The sequence below is a fragment of the Pseudorca crassidens genome, chromosome 17 (assembly GCF_039906515.1).
Source record: "Pseudorca crassidens isolate mPseCra1 chromosome 17, mPseCra1.hap1, whole genome shotgun sequence".
NCBI classification, from domain to species: Eukaryota; Metazoa; Chordata; class Mammalia; order Artiodactyla; family Delphinidae; genus Pseudorca; species Pseudorca crassidens.
In genome coordinates, this window is record NC_090312.1 from 61,658,241 (window position 1) to 61,682,336 (window position 24,096).

General features: G+C 39.9%; 1 protein-coding gene across 6 annotated transcripts in view; it reads left to right on the forward strand.

Moving 5' to 3' along the window:
- Positions 1 to 24,096, forward strand: part of ZNF704 (zinc finger protein 704) — a 217,403-nt gene that overhangs the window by 22,321 nt on the left and 170,986 nt on the right. For 4 of the 6 annotated variants that reach the window (XR_010936442.1, XM_067711991.1, XM_067711992.1 and 1 more), the window contains exons 2-3: positions 17,871 to 17,918; positions 22,420 to 22,661. Coding sequence is in view for 5 of the 6 variants with exons in the window: in XM_067711991.1 (XP_067568092.1) it covers positions 17,871 to 17,918; positions 22,420 to 22,661 (290 nt within the window). In the remaining variant the exon portion in view is untranslated. The remainder of the gene's footprint in view (positions 1 to 17,870; positions 17,919 to 22,419; positions 22,662 to 24,096) is intronic. The other 2 variants (XM_067711993.1, XM_067711995.1) reach the window with 1 other exon arrangement.

A 24,096-nucleotide genomic window follows, 5' to 3' on the forward strand; every position in this document is an offset into this window, starting at 1 on the left:
TCATTACCAAAATCCAAATCATTATTGGAACTCACTGCAGTGCAAATTTAGTCAGCCCCCTATGCAGGTTACCACTCTCCAGTTCCTTATAGTGTTTTGTTGCAAAGTTTCTACTGTTAAGATGGAACTGAGTATTATAGTAATGCCTTTGTCATCATCTTTGGGCCACAGATTACAATAGTAATAAATTTAAATCTTAAGTGTGAGGGAAATAATTAATTCCACCTCAGATGAGCTGGACTTATTTGTTGCATGTGGCTTATTTCTGTGAAGAAAAGGACCGACCTGTGTCTTTCCTAGGATGTTTTGTGTTGCTGGGCTTGCCACTGAGGAGGGCAGGGGCAGGGTAGTGCAGTGGTGTCTGGTAACCAGTAGCTGGTGATTACCATCTCCTGTGGCGGTCCACCTTCTGCCCATAACATGGTATCCTAAGCATAGAACATATTTGGAGGTAAATCTGGGCATCTGAATAGAAGTCTCTTTCATACGTGTTATCGTATATAAATGAGGTTACTTGCCTTGAATTTGTTCAGATTTGCAGTAGAATTGTGTGACAAATATAAGTCTGTACCTTTTTTCTCTGAGTTATTATATTCTTTTTATTATATATATTCTTATTATATTTAAGATAGAACCGTATAATACTTAAATGTAGTACTCACTTATCCCCTTAAAATTATTCCATGTATCCTCAACTACAGTTTTAGCTGCTTGAAGGTACCTTTATTATTTTAATCCCCCAGTATGGGGTGGGACAGTAGTGATTGATTATTTTATTATTTGTGTTAAGGACTGTGACATAGTGGGAAATTCAGAGGCCTAAATCTTATTTTTAACCTAGCTCTTAACTAAAAGATTACAGTGTAATCTTGAGTAAATTTCTTTACTGCTTGTTCCTTTGTTCACCTGTAAAATGGGAGTAGACTATATATTTTTCTTTCTTACATTTTTTTAACTTTAAAAAAAAGCTTTAAAAGATAATTGTAAATTCACCCACAGTAGTTCTAAGAAATAATACAGAGAGATCCTGTATATACTTCACCCAGTTGCCTCCAGTGGGACCATCTTGCATAATTCCAGTGCAATATCACAACCAGGAAATTGACATTGATAACAGTTCACTGACCTTATTCACATTTTACCAGTTTACATGCATCTGTGTGTGTGCGCAACGTTGTCACACGTGTAGATTCATGCGACCAATACCACAGTGAACATAAAGAGCAGTCCCATCACAAGGATCCCTCTTGTTGCCATTTATTTATTGATTTATTTAGGCCATGCATGGTCTTAGTTGCGGCACATGGGATCTTCATTTGTGGCATGTGGGATCTTTAGTTGTGGCATGTTGCCCTTTTATAGCCACAGCTACCTCTTTCCCACCTCTAAATCCCTAACCCCTAGAAACCACTAATCTGTTTTCCATGTCTATAACTTTATCACTCAAGAATGTTATATAAATAGAATTGTATAGTCTGTAACCTTTTGAGATTGGCTCTTTTCATGCAACATAATTCCCTTGCAATCCACCCAAGTGTTGGAGGAGGTCATCGAGAGGATGTGACCACCGGTTGACCCCAGAGTTGGCCCTGGGCCATTGGAGGCTCCTCACCCCCGCCCCTGTCCTTGGGATGTACATTCTGCCCACTGTTTGCACACTAGGAGCTGTTTCAAGAATGCAGCCTTAAGAGAGAAAGGTGTTGCTGAGACCACCTGGACTAGATAGTGGCTGAACCCAGTTAAGGCCTCTGTACAAGCTCTTAAGATTCTGGTGGGTGTGTGGAGATTTAGTCATCTTGCAGTCGCCCAAGGGAAGCCTCCTGTGTAAGTTCCCTCGCTTATTAAAACCACCACCCAACAATCTGGAGTGGCTGCCTCTTTCTTCTCTCTCTCCCTGCCCTCTGTGTATGGGGACCAGTTCCAGATTTTACCTGGGAAGCCCCCAAGGTTTTGAACGAACCCCAAGTAGTTGCATGTATCAGTAGTTTGTTCCTTTTAATTACTGAGTGGTATTCCATGGTACGGATGTATCACAGTTTGTTTAATTGAAAGACATTTGGTTTGTTTCCTGTTTCCGGCTATTATGTATAAAGCTACTGTGAACATTCATGTACACATTGAATTTGGTGTACACTTTGCTGTATACCTGAAACTAACACAACATTGTAAATAAACTATACTTCAATTAAAAAAAATTTAGGGACTTCCCTGCTGGCGCAGTGGTTAAGAATCTGCCTGCCAATGCAGGGGACACGGGTTCAATCCCTGGTCCAGGAAGATCCCACCTGCCGTGGAGCAACTAAGTCCATGCGCCACAACTACTGAGCCTACGCTCTAGAGCCTGTGAGCCACAACTACTGAAGTCCGTGCGCCTGGAGCCCATGCTCTGCAACAAGAGAAGCCACTGCAATGAGAAGCCCGTGCACCACAATGAAGAGTAGCCCCCTCTCGCCACAACTAGAGAAAGCCCACACGCAGCAACGAAGACCCAACGCAGCCATAAATTAATTAATTAATTAATTTAAAAAATGAAAAAAAAAAACTTTGCTGGGATTTTGATAAACCTACATTGACAACTTTACTAGGTTGGGTCTTCCAATCCACTGCCTCAATATGTCTCTGCATATATTTATGTCTTCCTTCATTTCTTTCAGCAGTACTTTTGAATTTTCAGGAAACAGATTATTCTGTATATGTTTTTGCTAGATTTATATCTAAGTATTTCGTTTTGAGTGATTGTAAGTGTAACTGTGTTTTAAATTTCAGTTTCCATGTGTTTGTTCTAAGTATATAGAAATGTGATTGTTTCTTGCATTGTTAATCTTGTGTCCTATGATCTTGGTGAGCTAGATTTGGAGTCCTTTTAGCTCTGAAAATCTAAAAGTACACTGACTAATTATTCTTCATCTCCAATGAAGATGGAATGAGTGGAAACCAAGTTGAGTTTCTCTGGAGTGGAAACCAGGTTAAGTCCAACCAAAGAAGAACTTATTAACCAAAAACAGGACCACTTCAATAGACCACCTAGAAAATGCCTCCTTGTCTGAGAGTTTTGACAGTGCTATAGTTAGCTTTTCATGGAAGACATACTGCTTGGCTTTAGATAATCTATTTAGTTCCCCAGTAAACCCCAAAGATCTCTTGATTCCTTTAAAAATGGTCTGGTAACAGTATCCTCAAAGTAGGAGAATTAAGACTTGAATATGTGTGTGTGTGTGTGTGTGTATTAGGTCTCTTTACTTTAAAATCTGGGTTACTCAGTAAGTCTGGAATGTTTTTTAGTTGTACCCTCCAAAATAAATATCAATTATATTTTCAAGTTTCTGCTTAGGAAATAAATAGTTGCTGCTGGAAACTACATGCACGTTTCACTCACAAGCACCTGCTAAAAAACACCAGTGAAGAGTATGTAAGTCGTTGTCAATGAAACGAGTCCCTCAGTATGGCCCTGGATTACTTTGGTAGGGATGCAGATCTCTGCAAAACCAAAAGGCTGAGCTAGTCATGCATGATTCATGAACAGCGTTTCCTGATAACAGTCCAAGGTAGCTTCGTCCTGTCCTTCAAAAGCTTGAACATCCAACACATAAACCCAGCAATATAGAAATCAACAAGACATTCTTTATTTCATTTATTTAGTATTACTATAAACGAATAGTGCAACACAGTTTTTGGTGTCGCAGAGGTTAGGGGTTCAGGCATTTGACTTTAGCAATTAAAAAAAAATCTTCTAAAATTAAAGCACATACTTCCCTCCCCACTGAGAATGAACATGGTGACTTAGGAATATCAGGTACTGGGGTTTTAATGTGGAGACTCTTATGTCATTCAGAGTTATTAACATCTGAGTGAAATGGCCCCTAATTGCTAAATTTTGCAGATTTTTTTTTGTGTGTTCTTCCTTTGGGGGTATTTGGTTGTGCCTCTTCTGCTTCAAAATCTTACTTGATAATCAAGTCTAAATTCATGATTCTGAGGATGGTTTCTTATCATCTTACTAACAGTAAAGCCCACAGTCTTGAAGACTGATGGTTCCTTTCTCAATGCTGAGAGACCTTCCAAATTCTTGGTGATGTTTGTAGAAGTCTGTGTCTAGATGTGTGGAGTACTTCTGTCCTTAAAAGAGGAACGCAGAGTATTGGAGTATACCAGCTCTTTTTTGTTCTGATATAAGCTAGGCAATTAGTGAGAGAGACGCAAACAGCACAAGTCACATCAGCACCACTTTTAATCATCAAGTGCTTGAACCTAAGTGTAGCCAAGACCCTTCTTATCAGCAGGGTCAGCTTCCGGTGTGAGGAAATTGAAGTGCAAGTGCAGGAAATGACCTGCATTAGATTTGGCATCGAGAAGGCCCTACTGATGACTGTGTTTGCCTAGAGCTCAGTGGGATCAGAGTCACTACAAAAGCGAGGAAGGGTGTGGCATAGGTGCTGTAGGGCTATATATTATGAAGTAATATGTGTTCTTCTATGTATATTAGGTTTCGGTGGTCTTAAGAGGCTAAAAGTTTATTGAGGAGAGCATAAATATATGATAAGCAAATAGAACGGAAGAGAAGAATATAGGTCCTCTGTAGCTTCCATTTGTAAATCTTTATGGTAAGCACCTCAGGGGCTCCAGGCTTTCTTGAAATCAAAGTCAAGAAATATTTCACATGCAGAAATAATTTTTAAACTGAGGGTTTTGATCGTCTCCACATAAAATTTTAATAGCCTATTTAGCTTGGAGGTAGCATTTTAAAATTTAAACTCCAAGATGAAGTAAAATGAGAAAAACAGCTTTTGTTTCCTGCCTTCAGATCTTTAAATGCCTTGTCAGATCCCTGACTCCCAAAGTGGGATGGTAGAGCCACCGCTCTGCCCGTATTTGGAGGTTGTAGGAGGGAAGTAAAGAGCACAAACGCTTCTCACTGGTTCCCTCTCCTTCACTTCTCCCCCAAATCAAACCTGGCACCCACTCCTGTTGATTTTACTTCCTGAGTATTTCTCAAGTCAGTCTCCTCGCCATCCGTGCCATCACTATCCAAGCATCTCTCCACTAGGCTGCTGCCTACAGCCCCCTGGCTGATCTCCCTGTGTATTAGGGTTCTGCTGCCGTTGTAAGAGGTTACTGTACCACAAGTTGAGTGGCTTAAACCAACGCAGATGTATTCTGATTTGGAGGTCAGAGGTCCACAGTGGTTCTGACTTGGGTAAAGTCAAGGTGTTGTCAGGGGTGGTTCCTTCTGGAGGCTGTAGGGGTAGCAAGATCCTTAATCCCATCTGCAGAGCTACTTTTGCCGTATAAGGTAACATTCACAGGTTCCTGGCATTAGCATGTGGATGTCTTTGGGGGCCATTATTCAGCCTACCGTATCTTGCATCCACTTCGCCTCTCTGCTGTTCACCTTGACACTGCAGCCAGAGCAAATGGCACATCTGATCTATAACCCTTCCTCTTCCCAGTTTAAACCCCATCCATGAATTCCATGATCTTAGGATCAAGACCATAGTTTTTACCATTCCTTGCTAAGGCTGCCATAACCAAATGCCATAGACTCTGGTACTTAGGCAACAGAAATTTCTATTCTCACACTTCTGGGGGCTCGAAATCCACGATCAAGGTTCTGGCAGGTTTGGTTTCTTCTGAGCTCTGTCTCTCCTTGGCTTGAAGATGGCCACTTTCTCTCTGTGTCCTCACATGTTCATCCTTTGGTCTGCATGTTTTCTCTGTCCCAGTCTCCTTTTCTTCGGAGGACACCAGTCATATTGGATTGGGACCCACCTATAAGACCTCATTTTGTATTAATTACCTCTTGAAAGGCCCTGTCTCCAAATACAGCTACATTCTGAGGTACTAGGAATGAGGATTTCAACATATGAATTTGGGGCATGGGGGGACACAATTCAGCTCCTAACACATGGTCTAGCCCCCTCTCTCGCGTGTCCTCATCTCATACTCCACACCATGCTTTACTCTGGTCTCCAGCCTTACTGACTCTCTTTCAAGTTCTTAAGCTCGCCGTGCTTTCCTGACACAACCACCCATCACCTGGTAGCTCCACCTCTCATCAGACCTCAGTCCATCCGTCACTTCCTGCTATGGACTGAGTGTTTGTGTCCTCCGCCCCCAGCCCCAAATTCATATGTTGAAGTCTAATACCCAATGTGATGGTGTTTGGAGATGGGACCTTTGGGAGGTATTCGACTTGGATGAGGTCTTGGGGTAGAGCCCCATGATGGAAATGATGTCCTTATAAAGTCCGGCGCTCTCTCTCTCTGCCACAGAGGACACAGCTGTCTATGAACCAGGAAGCTAGCCCTCACCAGGTACCAAACCTTCCAGGGACTGGATCTTGGACTTGTCAACCTCCAGAACTGTGAAGAATAAATGTTTATTGTTTAAGCCATCCAGTCTATGGTATTTTTGTTATAGCAGCACAAACCGACAAAGATGCTTTCTCAGACCTCTCTGATTTTTCACCTTTCATGTGCTCATAGCTCATATACTTCTCTATCAGAGCATTTGTTGCAGTTGTAGTATTATTTATGTTTGTGTGGTTCATTTATTTCTGACCCTCCTTCCCACTGATCTCAAGCTCCATGAGTATAGCGACCTTTGTACTTTTTTAATGTATGGATATATGTATTTATCACTCTTATCTCTTGTGCCTACAGTACCTAGTAGAAATATTTGTTAAATGAATGCCTACTTTTCAAGCAAACACTCTTCTCAAAGGTCTACTAAAATACCTTTCTTTCTTATTATCACTAGGAAAAAGGAGATGGATTTATGTGTGGGTTGGAATAAATATTCAAGCTTTCGAATTTTTATCTCCTTTAAAATCTTTTATACAACCTCTTTTAGAAAGTGTTCCAGGAAAATGATCTTTAAATAAGAAAATTAAGAGATGTTTTAGTTGGGAATTAATGTATTAACATATACTTTAAAATTGTGTGTTATACAGAGATACAGAAGGTGTTTATATAGTGTCTATCACTGGTCTGCTGTTTTCCTGGAAGAATGTACATGCTTCTGGCTGTAAACAACTTATTTGCCTTTTGAAGCTAGAGAATAAATTGTGGCTTATTCATATTTTACCTTTTTCCTTTAACAGAATATCCTTTAAATAGCTTAACATATGAACAAAAGAGTTCAACTTTTAAAAACCTGAATGTGTGCTCTTTGACATTCATAAACATATGACATATGAATCATTTGCTCTGTGTAGGGTCATGTGATAAGTATTATTTGGCTGCCAGCCAAGTTTCGTTTCTTCTACTAGGGATGTCAGGGCCACATGGTTGTGTTTATCAGGTGAATTTTAGTATACAACGCCTGTCAAACTACTTACAGAATCCCACCGTCTACAAATTCTGTCTTTGAAAGTAGTAAATTAGATGCCACCATTCTAGAATATACGTTCCTCTTTCATTAACTTAGTAAAGTTTATACTAATACAAAGCTCCTGGTTTTTTTTTAAAAAAAACTATAAATTGAATTAATCCATAGGCTAAATATTTTTAAAAAATTTTTCTTCCATATGATTTGCAGCAGTAAACAGCCATAGATACGTTTTAATATACGAGATACGTTTTAGCAACAGCCAAAGTAGAGTTGTCTTTTTGCTCATTTCTTGAGTTGAAGATGAAAGCAGATGTCTGCAGGTGAGAAGGTGAACCTCTATTTGGCATGTTTTCTAGCTCGTAGGCTTGCCCTCTGTGTCTGTTAGGGAGACTCGTGCAGGATCCTATTGATGTGAAGAAGATTGCTACTGTTGTTGAACGAGGTTTGGGATGTAGAGCAGAGCAAGGGATGATGTGCTATCACTGAACACTTCCTCTTCCTTCATCCTGCCCTTCCTGTGCGTTCCTGAGTAAGGTTAGAGTTGAAGAAGTGGGATGGTTTGGACCATATGGTCAGAGACACTGATGGCACCCCACTGGGCTCACTCCAGGCAAAACTTCTAAGGGAGAGATGGGTTTCGTTATCTCTTCCTGGGTTTTTTTTTTTTTTTTTTTTTTGCTATTTCTATTTTTCTTATGACCCGTTTCCCACTCAAGGCTTCCAGAAGCCTTACCTACCTCTAGCTGTCCCTGGTGACCCAAACTCTTCTCTCTGAGCAGAGCCCCATCTCCCCCACCGGAACCTCCTGTTTTTGTATGTTTGCGTGTCCTCTGATGCACTAAACCTGTGTCAGATTGCTACAGTACTTTGTCTTTCACTTCCCAGCACACTGGATATTAACTAGTCTCACAAACTAATTCTCAGTAAGGTATTGCCAGAGAGAAATGATGTCTATTTACCGTGCATCAGTCACTTTACTAGATATTCCCCTTTGGTCCTTTCTACCAACCTATCATCCCTGTGTTATAGGTGAGGACCAGACCTTGAAGTGCAGACAGGTTAATAAACTTTCCCCAGATCAACTACCTAGCAAGTGGCAGGACTGGGATTTGATTTCAGTTGTACATGATTTCACAACAAACATAGACTCCTTTTCCTGGTTTAGTTATAGTTTAACCAAGGATGCTGGGTTAATGATATAATGAACCCTATGATTTAACCCTATTGATAATATTTCTGGCATTCTTAGCCATTGGAACGTATATCTCAACCAGGTATCTTTATGGCATCTTCAAGTTGTATCACATAGGTAGTTGCCTAATTAAATGATGTTTTTAAAAGTTTTATGGCTATAACTAAGAACACTAGTTTATTAGCATTAATTTTTAAATGGTATGTTAAAATTATGAAATCTTCTTTCTTATTTTATTCTCTCAATAACATTCTGAGAAGTTAAGAGTAGAAGTGGGTAGATTAGACCAGAAGTTATTGTAGTAGTCCAAAAAAAAAATGATGGTGGCAATAAAAACAGAGAAAAGTACATAGATTAAAAATATGTGTTGGGGGTAGCAGATAGAGGAGGCTGCAAAGAAAAAAAAGAAAGAAATCCGGAAACGTGTGGTGGCATGGCAATACTGTACATTGGCTCGTTCAACACCTCTGTATCCCCTTCGTATATTATTTTTCTGTGCTGCTGTAGCTGGAACTTCCCAGATACCTTGCAGCTAGAATTCTGTGTGACTTAGGTTCTGTCAAAGCAATGCACCCACCTGAGGCATGTGACTAGGCACAAATAAGGCAGTGAGGGGTAGCCATGTACAGAATCGACCTTCTGGCAAAACACAGTGTCAGAGTTTCCTGGCTCTGCAGGAGCATCTGTTGTGGAAGTTGTAGCTTTCGGTACCTGTTGTCGTGTGGTACTTCTGCTAGTTCAGACTTGGGATGTGGTCAGACCTTCCTCCCGGCTCTGTGCAGTTGAACATCCCAGCCTGACTCTCCAGGGTTCTTAAAGAGTCTGTTGTCTTGCTCTGCAAATAAGAATTGGCACTGGGGCTTCCCTGGTGGCACAGTGGTTGAGCGTACGCCTGCCGATGCAGGGGACACGGGTTCGTGCCCCAGTCCGGGAAGATCCCACATGCCGCGGAGCGGCTGGGCCCGTGAGCCATGGCCGCTGAGCCTGCGCGTCCGGAGCCTGTGCTCCGCAACGGGAGAGGCCACAACAGTGAGAGGCCCGCGTACCACAAAAAAAAAAAAAAAAAAAGAATTGGCACTGGTCCTGCTATCATAAAGCCAAGAGAAGATGATGCTTCAAGGAGGCTAGTTGTGTTTAGTACTGAGAGAATGGAAATTTTAAAGTATGTATTTATTACATTTAGTGATATACTCTGTATAGTTCACTGTGACTCTAGCAAAAGCATGATTTCTTTTTGTTTTGGAGGAAGTAGAAATCAATGACAATAAGCTGAAGAGTAAATAGGAGGCAGGGAGTGAAGACAGCTCATGTACACATCTCTACTGATAACTCGACTTCAACAGGGAATACAGCAGAGGTGCAGTAGCTGAGGAGGATCAGAGGTCCAAATAAGGTGGGTTCTTTTTTTAAAGATAGGGGATATTGGAGAATGTTTGATTGCTGATGGGAAGTATCCAGTAGAGAGGAGAGAGCAATGAGGGCAAAGACCTATGAGACCTCGAGTCAGTTACGTAGTAATTTTAGTTTTAGTTTTCTTATCTATAGTTTTCTTACCTATAAAGTTTGGTTAATAAGATCTTCCTCTTAGGATTTTTTGGGACTGGAATGAAATAATGTATATGAAGAAATTTTAATGCAGTGTCTTGTACTTAGTAAGGGTTTAATAAATGTGGCCATTGTTATTATTCCTACTACTTTTGCTGTTGTTATTGTCTTCTGTATACTTCAGAGTATTGTGAGTATGGAATCACTTCTGTCTCCAGATTTTACAAGTCTTCCTTTCGGCTCCTATAGGCTGGCCCCATTGCTGTCTTATCATCACTTAATTACATTAGTTAAGCAAACATTTACCAAGCACCTTGAATGTGCCAAGTGTGCATACATCAGGTGTCTGGGATACAAAACTGAGCAAAACTTGTTCTCTGCGTCTAAGTAGCATCTGGACCACTAGAGGAGAGGTCTAGGGGAAGCATGACTACCTTATACAAGTTTTATATTGTATCAGTCAGGGTTCTAGCAGGAGCAGAACTGCTAGGAGGTATGTGTGGGTGTGTGTATGTGTGTTGTATTTTTTCATTTGTACGTACATGCATGCACACACACATACAGGCACACATTTGCTTATTTATTATAGCTGGCTAAGCAAGCCTGAAGTCCACGGCCAGCAAGGCAGGAAGGAAGGATCGTGACCAGACTGAAACCCCACGAGCACACCTTTCTATCTTAAGGTCTTCCTAAAGCTCATTGTCATGGGTTAGCCCAGCTCTTCCGTTGAGCCATCTACCTTCTTATGAAGGACTGTGTTGAAGTGGAACGTATTTCTCTCTCATGTTTCCATCTACTCTCTCATACACCTGTTGGACCTTTATTCTAAAGAATTAAATTTATGATAAGCAGATTTACAGATTTATTCTAATATGTACTGTTTAATTTCTTGAATACACTCTAGCTGCATTTATTAGCAGATTTTATTTAGTCATCTGTGCAGCTAGTAGAAGTAATTGGCTGTCTGTGAATTAAGAGCCACATGCAAGCTAAAATGTGAATTCATTAGCTTTCAACTTGAGTTCTTAATTTCACCTGCTGTTTACTGCGCAAAGGAATGACAAATTGTATTTAAATAAAATGTATATTTAAGGAAGAACACTTAGCAACTGACAATTCTTTTTTACTTAAAAGCTGCTTCTTAATCTGCTCTGAACATTAAAGAAGTTGTGTTAGCCTGTGGCAACCACCGATGAACTGGAAATGCTGCATTTATAGTTCTTATTGCCAGAGGAATTCAAGGCATTGGGTTAGTTAGTCCAACTCTTTTTGTTGCAAGAAGTTGAAACCAGCTCAGGTTTTGCAAAAAAAGAAAGGTGGGGGGGGGGCGTGGAGATTCTGATAATGAGGCGGGAGATGCAGGTGTCCAGGCACAGAGGCAACCTACAGACAGTCCACTCAGGCTCAGGGTGGACAAGGACTTGGGGGGCGGGGGGATGAGGCAGCTGTCAGACGCCTGGTCTGAGGACTTTCCTGCCCTCTGTTCCTATTTCTCTCCAAAGTGTTCCTCACTCTTTCCTGGTTTCCTCTACTTTCTCACATGCCCGTGGCCTGACCTGATCACCCATGCTGTCACTCCGAGCCACCAGCACTAATTGACATCAGTTTCTGGTCTCTCAGATTAGGTTCTTGAAAGAAAGGATTTTCTTGGTCCTGTTTGTGCCCAGAGAAATTGTGCATTGTCCTTTTCGAGAACTGATTTGTCCTTTAATTTATACGTATCAGGAGTACATTCTCAAACTTACCAAAAAGTTCTGTTCTAACCACTTCTGGGAAATGTGTGGTTTGGTCAGAAAAATCATGTTTTAAAGTCTCGTTTGATTCCCAGGTCAATGGCAAACAACCATATAAACCCATGAAGAAAATGAACTCAAACACATTGCTTGAATTGCCAAGAATCTCTTCTTTTTTGCTGTGTATGTTTGTGCCTAGGATTCAGGCCAGGTGGGGACAAGGTTGCTCAGAGACCCTCAGTAGGGGAGGAGAGGAGACTTCAGGGAGATGGGGCTGGGCTCCAGTAGGCGGCCACGGAAGAGGCTCTGTGAAGTATACAGTCTCCAGAGTAGCTCTCTGTTTCGTGTGATGGGCAGAGGAAGGTTCCAGTGAGAGGAGACTGTGAGATTCGCCTGGGGCGAAATTACAATGAGGAAAGGTCAGAGACAGTGATGCCTGTTTTGTGCCCAGGGGCCCCGGTCCTCCTGGCAGTGGTGGTGGGCAGTGGCAATCGTGGGCTCTATGTGGCAGTCACAGCAATTGGTATGGACAAGTCTTCCATAGGTTAGCTGCCCCTCAGCAAAACAGCTGTCTGTTCTCCTTCAGAAAGAAACTTCTAAGAAAATACTTCAGGTGGGACCCAAACCCTATCATCAGAAATAGTTACTATGAACCAAATGTGGAAGAAATGAAAGATGACATTGAATTTCATATTGTTATTATTTTTATTTTTATTTTTTTTGCCGTACGCGGGCCTCTCACTGCTGTGGCCTCTCCCGTTGCGGAGCACAGGCTCCGGACGCGCAGGCTCAGCGGCCATGGCTCACAGGCCCAGCCGCTCCGCGGCATGTGGGATCTTCCCGGACCAGGGCACGAACCCGTGTCCCCTGCATCGGCAGGCGGACCCTCAACCACTGCACCACCAGGGAAGCCCTATATTGTTATTCTTGACTATAAATGTTAGAATTGATTGGGAGAATAAGTGGCCTGGATTTGCTATGAGCCTCAGATAGGTGTGGGAAGTGTTTCTGGGCATCCCTGGGGACCAGACTGCTCCATGTCCTGCCCCTTATAGGAATCTCCACTCCCCAGGAGTTTTGAAAATTATAGAACTTTATAACTGTGACTTGGTTGTGAAATTCTGCCTTATCTCTCTACAGGTTTGTCCTGGATTAACTGGGTGATATTTGTAGAAGGAAAGTTCAGAGTCCCTTAATTTAAAAGTAAAACAAACCCTATTTTCTTTATAGATTTTATTATACAATAAAGATCGCATTCCTGGAGATAAAATCCTCCATGAAATAAAATTCAACACTTGATAAGGAAAGGAGTAATATAGGCCATCCTGTAATTACTTCTCACCTCTTCTCCAAATTATAGCACAATTCACTCTTTCCTTCTTGGTAGCTTAGGAAATTTCTATTGACTATGACCCCACTCTTTGCAGGTCCAGGAACTTGGCATCCATCCTCCTCAGATTTTATTAGTAGGTGCTACCCTATAGCACATATAATCACCTAAAACTGCATTCATTTATTGACTCCCTAAATGCCTATTGAGGGCACCCTCTGTTTCAGAGACTCTTCCAGGTACTGGAAACATCAGTACACAAAATAAAACTACCCTCGTAGAGCAAGATTCTGGCAATGCAGCCTGGACAATAAACATAATAGATAATAAATTATGCAGTTTGTTGTAAGTGCTGTAGAACAACAGTAGAATAGAATATGGGAGATGAAGAGTGGGAGATGCGCACTGCAATTTATATAGGAGGGTCAGAGTTGGCTTCACTGAGAAAGAGATGTTTGAACAAAGGCTGAAAGGGTGAGGAAGCCAGCAGTGTGGATGTATTGATATGAAGGAAGAACAGTCCTGGGAGATGGGGCAGCCAGTGAGAAGGCCTGAGGCAGGGGTGTGCCTGGCCTGCTCAAGGCCAGCAAGGGTCGAGGGAGAGGTAAGAGGGGAGGCAGGAAGTAGGAGAGGGTAAAAAGAAGGATTTGGGGGGGCCAAACCAAATGGGGCCTTGGAGGCCACCGCAAGGACCTTGGCTTTTATTCTTTGTCAAATGGGGAGCCACTGGAGGGTGCTGAGCTGGGGAGGGGCATGATCTGACTCTGGTTGGTAAGGGACAAGGTGGCTACTGTTATTCAGAAGGAACTGGGGGGTGGGAAAGGCATGGCAAGGAAGGAGACAGGGATCCAGGGAGGAGACTATTGTACACATTCAGGCAAGAGATAATGGTGGCTTGACCAAGATGGTAACTGTGGAGGTGATAAGAAGTGACTGGATTCTGGATATATTCTGAAGGTAAAGGCCACAGGGTTTTCACATGACTGGGTGTGATTGGTTGAATTAAACTCTGACTTATGTAAAATAAATGGAATACCTAATTACTGTATTAAGTTCAAAATTCTCTATACTAAAGTTAAATCCAGTGAGGTAGATCCCTATTGATATTTCCTCTCTCTCCTTACACCTGGTTGGAAAAAATACACAGGTGACTTTAGCCCGGCTTGAAGTTAATATTGAACTTTATAGAAATAGGTATTTCCATTCAGGATTTTAGAAAGGATTTTTTAAAATACGCAGTTTGTTCTCACTTGCATCATGTTAATAGAAGGCTTGAAACTTCAGCCAAGTAGTCGTCCACCAAAAATGTTTGCAATAACTTTCCTAAATGTGTGTCTGACTCATCTGCCATTAGGCAAACCAAGTCATGCTTTGTTGAATATTAAACCGTCAAGATATTAGAGGTGAAACGTGCTGTAGTAAGCCCGGCGTTAACAACACTGATCGCTGCGGTAGTGTAGCTGTGTGGCTGCCATCACAGTGAGGGTCTCAGCACTGTCGTGCTGAGTTTTACTTCTCGCACCATCATCACACCAGCAAACCAGAATGATTTTCACCAGCTAGTTACTCTGTCTTGGTATAGAGAGATAATAAACTTGAGGGTAAAGCAGTCAAAAAACACTTCATTGTTTTCAGAGGGCTAAGGGAATAATATAATCAAGGGGCTAGCAATTGGAAGCAATTATTTTTAAAGTGTTTCTACTACAGCTATTCATTAGGACTGGATAGATTTGCCATCCAACTTATTTTTCTGTGTACATAGCATGAAATTTGAAGCATTTAATTTGAAGTGATGAGTAAAGTTCTGTTGACTGTTTTTGGACACAGTCTTTGTCAGTCGACTCAAGAGTCTGGTCTTTCTTTGAGCATGACCCTTAGTAGTAATATTTTAAATTAACTTAAAAATCAATTGTTCCTATTATTAACATAACCTTTGCTTCTTTTGTAGCATGTTTCAAATTCTGGGAGTCTGATTACGTGCTCCACACTGTAGTTGGCGTGTCATTGTCATCTGTTACTAAATATGTATATTTATGTGTTTTGAAAGCAAGTTTAAAAAATAAATCCTAAGGTGGGGAAACACAATCTGAAATAGGGAAAATTCTCTTATAGTTTGTCAGCTGGGACTGTGTGGTTGCCTGGTGAATGCAAGAGTCTTAAAGCGTTGCTTGGCCAAATGGACCATTCACTTGCCTCCCGTGGCTCGCTCTCCGAGAGTGGTTTTTGCTGTGGCCTGAATTTCATTTCCTTTTCCAAAATTTCTATACTACTTTCTTACTATTCAGAAAGCCCCAGAAGGCAAATGGGTTGACTTCTTGCAGATTATTCCTGGAAATCCAGTTAATCTCCAGAGCCAATTCCTCAAATCTTATTGGGTTGAGATGAGTAAGTGAGGACAGTTTCCAAGAGTGAGTGTTGACACATGCGTTTTGGCATCTTATTACCGTATATTCATGGGGAGGGTGTTGGGATTAAGGTAGCTTGGAATGCACTTGAGTGTAGACAGAAGGAAGGATTGACCAAGCAAGTGGACTGATGCTAGAAGCCATTCTGTTTTCTGATGTGCTGTTAGAATCCTCCTATGGAAACCAGATGTTTTCGTATTGAGAAAAGCTGACGAGCTTCAGTCCAGTTTACAAAGGACACCATTTAGAGAAATTCAGGATTGAAATAGATACTGTTAACTTCTTGTTTAAAAAATTGCAATTTTCCCCAGTATATCATATTTACAGTTAAGCTGTTTATCTTCATTTAGGAAAACAAAAGCTGTTCGTTGGAATAAAAATTTTGAGTTTTATTTGTCAGTTAGCTCAAGCTTTGTCCCCTTGCAGGAAATTACACTGGATAAAGGGTGTGTCTGTGATGTGCTATTGAAGGGCTTCTGTGTTGGGTAGGAAGAAGGAATTCAATGGTAGTGCTTGTAATACAGTATAGCTGAGAGGTGCTGGTAAGCAAGGAAAGTAATAGTGCAGTTGGATGGATCATTTTAAGTAATTCATTTTTCCCCTTTAGTATGTGCATATATACTAGTAACTGAAAGCTAAGTAGAAGAAAAAGGTATTAGTTATATAAATGCCAGATTCTTGAGAAACTTAATTATGTAAAAATGATGTGTATTTTTTTAAGAACAGAATAACTTTATAAATTTTAAAATACCAAACTATACACGAACATTGTAAAAATTGCAAAATTGGACTGTAATTCTGCTTCCAAGGAGAACCATTCTTAACATTTTGGAATGTCCTTTCAGAATTGTTTTCCTCTTTATATATATACATCCCTCCTCCCCGAGATTATATTGCATAAACTCATTTGGATTTCCTTTTTTCAATTAATGTATTAAATGTCTTTCCATTTCAATAAATAAAGAAATATATCTTTGTTTTTAACTATACATTTTATTTGTTCATATTTAACCCCAAATTTATTGATGGATGTTTAGGGAATTTGCATTTTTTTAATATTGTAAGAAATTCTGTGCTAAATATTCTTGTGTGCTTTTCTAGGTAATTTTTTTCCCCTTAGATGTAGAATTGCTAAATCAGAGGGGTGCACCATTAAATTCGCTGCCTTTTGCCATGCTGTCCTCCTTCAACATGTATATCCCTACCAACAGGTGTTGAGAGTGCCAGTTCCCTCATATGTTGACCAGCACGGAGGATTATTCCTCCTACTTTTTGTGAACCTCTAAAAAATTCTCTTTGTATTAATTTTTAAAATTTGAAAACCTTAAAAAAGTAAAAAAATCCCCCATAATCTCACCACTTGGAAGTTGTGTGTGTGTCTGTATGTGTGTACGCGTGTATCTAATTATACAAGAAAAGAAGTAGAAGAACCTTCTTGGCCCAGAAGGTGTGTAGCTTTTTAGCAAACTACTTTGTTTTTGAAAAGCAGTGAAATCACGCCTAACATGCTAGTCTGCAACTTACCTGTTTCTCTTAGTAGATCATGAGCAAATGTGTTCCTCTTAATAGATTGTGGATTTATTCTGATGCCCTTCTTTTTAGTGACTTCATGGTTAAGTCCATTGTATGGGCGTTCCATAGTTTGTTCCCCCATAAAGAAAATTTTGGTTGGTTGAGTCAGCAATTCGAACCTCCACGTTTTCCTACAAAAATGCTTGCACAAGTATAAAGGTACATGCGTACATACAACAAGGATATTCATTGTGGCATTATGTTTAACGATGAAAAATTGAAAAATACCTCAATGTCTGTGAGGAAGGGATGGGTTAAAAAATATGATCCTGTGAAATGTTATAGTATTCAAAAATTTTTAATATAGTACAACTAACATGAAAAGATGCCCATGATTTATTGTGTATTGCAGAGCAATACATGCAGTATAAGCACATTCATGTTTAGACACTCCAGACAGTATATATACGCAGATAGGTATTTAATGCCTTTTAAGTAAGTTGAAGTTTTGCAGTAAATTGTTAAAAGCTATTCTTTCTAGGGGTTAGACCTGAGGGTGGGGAAGAATAGAAAACTGTCCCCATTTTATTTTATACACATTTTTACTGAAATTTTAACAACAAGCATATATTTTGTAGTAAATGAACATTTGAAAAAATGAAAAGTGCATTCAGATTCTATAGGAATAGTGCAAAATAAAATGTTTATGTGAGACTAGGTAGTCTCTGAGATTCCACCTGCTTAACAGATTATGAGTCCATGAAATCACAGTCAAGTAAAAAGTAGTAAATCTTTCTTATAGATACAAAATGTCTCATTCACAGTGTGGTGGAAGAGTGAGAAGAAAAGAGGAAGAGAGAGTAAACCATAAGGTCAGAATGCGGTCAGCCAGAAGCAAGAGTGGGCACCACTGATCCTGGTTCCGGAGGAGCACGGAACTCAAATTCCTCTTCAAAAGGGCTCTAACACGTATTTAAGAGAAGCTATGGGGGCCTTAAACCTTCTGTTTTTTAGATGAAATATGCCCAGATTTCTCCCAATAAGATCCTTTGTCATCCTGATCACCCTGCTGTGTTTATTCCGATTTGTCAATGTCCATCTTGAAATTTGACAACCAGAATCATATTCTACTGCCTTCCAATTTACAGTCTTGTCACTGTGGGATACAGTCAGATTAACCCTTCCTCATGCAGGAGACACTTTAAAAAAAATCTAGACTAAGATTATTCCCAAACCTCTGCCTTGTATTTTCTCCTCGAAATGCCTGGTTAAGAGTTTTGCTGTTTTTTCTTCATTATTTGCCACCTAGGGCTTCTAGATTTGGGGCATTTGTTTGTTTTCTCTGGTTGTCTTCTATTGTTGAACGTTTGCCTCCCCTTGAGCTGTTTCACAGAGAGATTTCTCAGATTTCCCCAACTTTTCTTTTAACAAAAATATCAGCTCATGTGAGTCACATCATTAATTGATATCGGCTTCAAGGAAGGAAGCTAACTCGGCCCAGGCCCTGCAGATCACCAGAAGGGTTTCCTTTTGTCACCAGGGCATTGTGCAAGTTGGGAAAAAAATAAGTAAGAGTGCCCTCTCTGGGCAGATGAAGTACAAAAAGTTCTTCTCCGGGTGGATGAATTAGAAAAATGTCCCTTTTCCATGGGTGAGGAGGCCTGGGGACCTGGCTTGAGTGGGGACTGGATTTTAGCTGATCTTTCTTGTGCGCAGGGTATAACAGCACAGCTACTTGCAGCAGCCTGGGTTGTCAAGCACCTCGTGGCTGCCTCTTTGTGGCACCGTTTCCCAGTTTCTGGTCCAGGTGGTTCTTGGGGAATATACTTTCTACACCAGTTACTCCTGGTTTGGTTCTTTCCTCCTTTCCTTTTTTTTTTTTTAAATCAACAGTACTATCGAGGTATAATTTACATACCATAATATTCATCCCATTGTAAGAATACAGTTCAGGGATTTTTGATAAATTCATAGCATTGTACAAATCACTACAGTCTAGTTCCAGAACATTTCCATCATGGCAAAAAGTTCTCCGGTGCCCGTTTGCAATCAGTTCCTGCTCTCAACCCCAGCCCCAGGCAATCACCGGTCTGCTTTGTGTCTTTATGGATTTGCCTTTTCCGGAAATCTCATATAAATGGGCTCATATCTTCCTTTATCTGCTTTCCTCGGCTGATCTGCTGGAGGTGCAATGGCTGCCCCCTTTTACTCCTCCTCCAAACCCTCACTCATCCCTTCCTTTCCATCCTGCCTCAGCATTCAAATGTGCTCTATTACCTCCCATCTTAGAGCATTCTCCTTTGTCCAGCATCCGACCCAGCCACCACCCTATTTCTCTGGGCCATTTCTGAGCCCGTGTCTTAAGATTTGACTTCATATACTTGCTCCATTCTCTTCTCTCCGTGTACTCTCCTTTTAAAAAATATTTTTAAATATAATCTCTGATATGAATAAAAGAACATTAAAAAGAAACTATAGGGGCTTCCCTGGTGGCGCAGTAGTTAAGAATCCGCCTGCCAATGCAGGGGACACAGGTTCGATTCCCTGGTCCGGGAAGATCCCACATGCCATGGAGCAAGTACACCTGTGCGCCACAGCTACTGAGCCTGCTCTCTAGGGCCCCAGTGACATAACTACTGACCCCGCATGCTGCAACTGCTGAGGCCCACGCGCCTAGAGCCCGTGCTCCGCAGCAAGAGAAGCCACCGCAATGAGAAGCCCGCGCACCACAACGAAGGGTATCCCCCGCTCACTGCAACTAGAGAAAGCCTGTGCACAGCAATAAAGACCCAACGCAGCCAAAAATAACTAAATAAAATAAATTTAAAAAAGAGAACATGTAATATACATATACATTTAAGGCATAGTGATATAATGAACATCTACACCTGTGACCCACTCCTTCCACCAGCCTTACAAACAGTGGAACCTATGACTCAAAGTATCTAAAGTCTCTTGCTCACCTCTACACTTTTTTCTCTTCTTTGATCATTTCTAACTCATTTTAATTCCACTTTTAAAAAGGAGTCTGGGCTAAGTAGTCTTTGAAATTCATTACATTGCTAAAATTTCCTGATTATTATTGAGAGATTAATTTTATGTTTAGAATGTATTATGGAAGATTTATAGCTTACATTGTTGAATATTACCATAATTTATTTTATTATGAAGTCTCAGCTAAGAGCATGACATACAATTATAATATCATTTCTATAGGAAGTTTATTCTACTTTGTATTAATTTGCTTTAGATGCTGGCTTTTTTCCCCAAATATTTGGAGCTAAAAGCTAAACTTTCTGTAATGTTCTCCCTCAACCCTCCTCTCTTTGGATTGAATTCATTTAACCAGTCCAGTTGACCCCAAGGGAGGTATGGATGTCAATTATTGCTACAACTTAATACTAATGACTACTTAAATATTTAATTACTGTAACACTTGACACTTAGGGAGAAACTATTTATAATCATCAAAACCACGCCTTTGTTTTCATCTTTCATGCCTGGCGTTTGGCATATTCCTGTTGTAACATCGCTGGGAATGAGCTGCTCTAGAGGTGGAAAAAATGCCTCCCTCTCTCTTCCACCTCCAGGCAGAAGAAGTTGCACTGAAAGTGATTAGTGATGGATATTTTAAAAATTTATAATTACATTAGTCAGTTTTCCAAACTACGTTTTTATTGAAAATTTATTGCATTTTAGAAGTGTGAAATATTTTCTTATTCCTTTCTATTGAGTATCGACGTCATTCAAACAGTTAGCTCTTAAAAGCACTCATTTTTCTTGGACTCTTACTTTGCTTCATTAACTAGTGCATTCTAAGAAATATGGTAACTCTTTAATGAGTTGCAAGTAGACCCAGGTGGCTGACCATTGTCCTGTGGAGCTGGGGCTCGGTCTGGCAGGAACACCATGGAAGATACTCTCTTTTTCCTGACAAGTGCAGGCCAAGGAGAGCAGGGAGCTCAGTTTAGGGCTCTGTGTTCTTGTGAAAGATACATTCCAGCCAAGGCAATCCTGAGGCACAAGTCATCCCTGGGCTCGGGAAGAATACGTATGTGAGCAGGTCCTGTGACTCCCAACACACATATACTTCAGAGTTTTCCTTTAGTCTGAGAGTTTCTAGTCATTAATACCATACTTTGCCAGTCTCTGCTGTTACTGGGCCCACATACTCTCATTTTATTCTGAAGATGCTGTATGTTTATGGCTTTAGCTCCTATTATTCTAAATCTGTTTGATCACATGCTTTGTGCTTTTCCTCCTAACTAAAATTAAAAAGAAACAAATAAGCATATCCTCTATTTAAGTGGGCGAGTGAAGCTTTACTGACTATGTACACTGACTTCATGAAAGGGAGAGACTGTCTCTGGACCTGTGAAATGTCTTATAGATGCACGTATTTTGAAACATACTCTGCTGATGAGTGAGGCTCTGGGTTGCCAGATAGTCTGGTTCTTCTTTGTATACTTAGGACTTTAACAAGTTCACTCCAGACCTCATTTACAGCACCAATGACATTACAAAATCCTTTTTCTTTTTTAACTTTAGTCTCCTTTTTCAGTCATCACAGTCCTAAAATCTGAAATGTTCCTTTTCTACCGATTCACTTTTTGTAATTAGAATTTCGTTTCTTTTTATATGAAATCAAAAGTATCTTCTCTAGAAAAATACATATTTTTCTATTCTTCTACCAAATTTGTCAAACTTTATAAAATTATAGGCCTCTTTATTTTCCTTAACCAGTTTTAATTCCTTGAGGTCTAAATTCATATTAGTCTTAAACTTTAATCACCATTGCATTTAGTAAAAAATCATAAGAAAAATTAATATGACTTTTTAATTGTCATACTAATGAAGGATTTCATTAAGATCTTAACTGCTATAAATAAAGGATAAAAAACAATTCTTCATTAGATAAAGAGTGTGGTTAAGATCAGTATCATAGTCAAAGATATAAGGCTTGATTTTATATATATAGCTCTCTTCATTAAACATAATCAGCATGAAATATTTAAGAATTTATTTACTTAATTGAGTTTTCTCAGTTGTAGAAGAGAAAACAATAATGTTTTAAATTTTTAGATTTTTCTAAGTCTCACGCTTTCAAGCCTTCGAAGTTTTTGCACATCTGAAAGGCTTTTCTTGTGCTTGCGATGCTTCTTGTTTGCATTATGACAGGTGGTGCATCAATTGTGCATTACTTTGTAATGTCAGTTATTTGATTTCTGTGTGACTTTTTTCCCATTTAAACTATAAAATCTTCAAGATGAACAGGGACAGCAGAGTCTGTGGTCTCCCGTCATGGCCATCTGCACATAGTCATGCAAAGCTGATATTTTGGGTGACTAAGAATTTTTGCATTTCATTTCACAGGTGGGGAGCATTAAGCGGGAAATGGCCTTCACATTTCAACCAGAGGACTTAAAACGTGACTCTAGTAAAAAACTGTCTCATCAACACTTGTTCCCCTTGGCCATGGAGGAGGATGTGAAAACAGCAGACACCAAAAAAGTCAACCGAGTCCTTGACCATGAAAAAGAAAACACTCGTTCCATCTGTCTCCTTGAACAAAAACGAAAAGTTGTTTCTTCCAATATTGACGTTCCTCCAGCAAGGTAAGGGACCGTTAGACCTTATATGTGTCTGCTCCAGGAAGTCAGTGGAGAGCATGTATAGTCTCCGCCGTATCTCTCTAAAGTATAGACTTAGGAAGGTTTTTCTGCCAAGAACATTTTTCTGTTGCTTGTGTGAAATAGAGCAGGTGGCCGTGCTCTTCAGAACTGACTCAGGCTGTAGTAGTTGGAACTACTGTGGCTCTAGAAAAGAATGTTTTATTAGATTTTGGCAAATGAACAACAAGAGCAAAAGAATAAATATAAAAAAATAAAAGAAACATGAAATGTATGACTGAGCATAGCCACTTAAAAGCAAGAATACTCATATCTTTTGGTCAGGTGTTGGAGAGCTATGGCTGTAGGGCAGATTCAGCCCCTGGCCTGTTTTTGTTTGGCCTGCCAGATAAGAATAGTTTTACATTTTTAAAGGGAAAAATAAGTGTAGAATATGGGATATAGATCATAGATGGCCTGCAAAGCCTAAAATATTTATGTGTGACTCATTATAGAAAAAGTTTGGTGATCCCAGGTTTATATCATGGTAATCCTTTTAAGACAGATCGAGCTTAGAACTGGGCCAAGAGGGTTTATCTGAAATATTAAAAGGCTTTTATTACATTGTAATTCTATTTAAACCACATCGAGCGCCATTGAACCAAAGGACAATATTATGGCAGAATGACAGTGGAATAGTATACATGCTAGACCTTTTACTTATTTTCTTGCCTGTCATTTATCTCACCTAGAAAGTAAGTGCCATGTTGGCCGTGATTTTAGTCCATCTTGTTCAGTGGTGTAGCCCTAGTATTAGAACCATGTTGAATTATATATTAAGAGCTCAATAAATATTTGTTGAATGAAGAAAAGAAAGGAGATGCTGTAGCATGAAAGCTTGCTTATTTTTAATATGTGAAATATATTTTGTTACCAAAAAACATCTATAATGAAACTTCATAAGCAATTGTTTGAGAAGTTCTGCGTTTGTTTGAGTGGTTTCTGATAGCTAACTAGGAAAATAGTATCTTTGGAAAAGGAATAAATGTTCCTTTTCTACTGATTCACTTTTTGTAATTAGAATTTCATTTCTTTTTATATGAAATCAAAAGTATCTTCTCTAGAAAAATACGTATTTTTCTATTCTTTTACCAAATTTGTCAAACTTTATAAAATTATAGGCCTCTTTATTTTCCTTAACTTTTAATTGAAACTTTTCATATATTCATTACCTCTGTTTAACTACTTGGAATTATTTGCTTTTCTCATTTGTTCATATAAAGTACATGCTGAATTCTTTAGGATTAGTTCCTGTAACTGGGGGTTCATTATGAAATGTCTTATCATGCCCTGAACCTGGTAGGCACCTCAGTTCATATCTGTTATTTGGTTGACTCATAGGTAAAATGACATGTCATTTGAAATGTGAAGAGCTATGGTT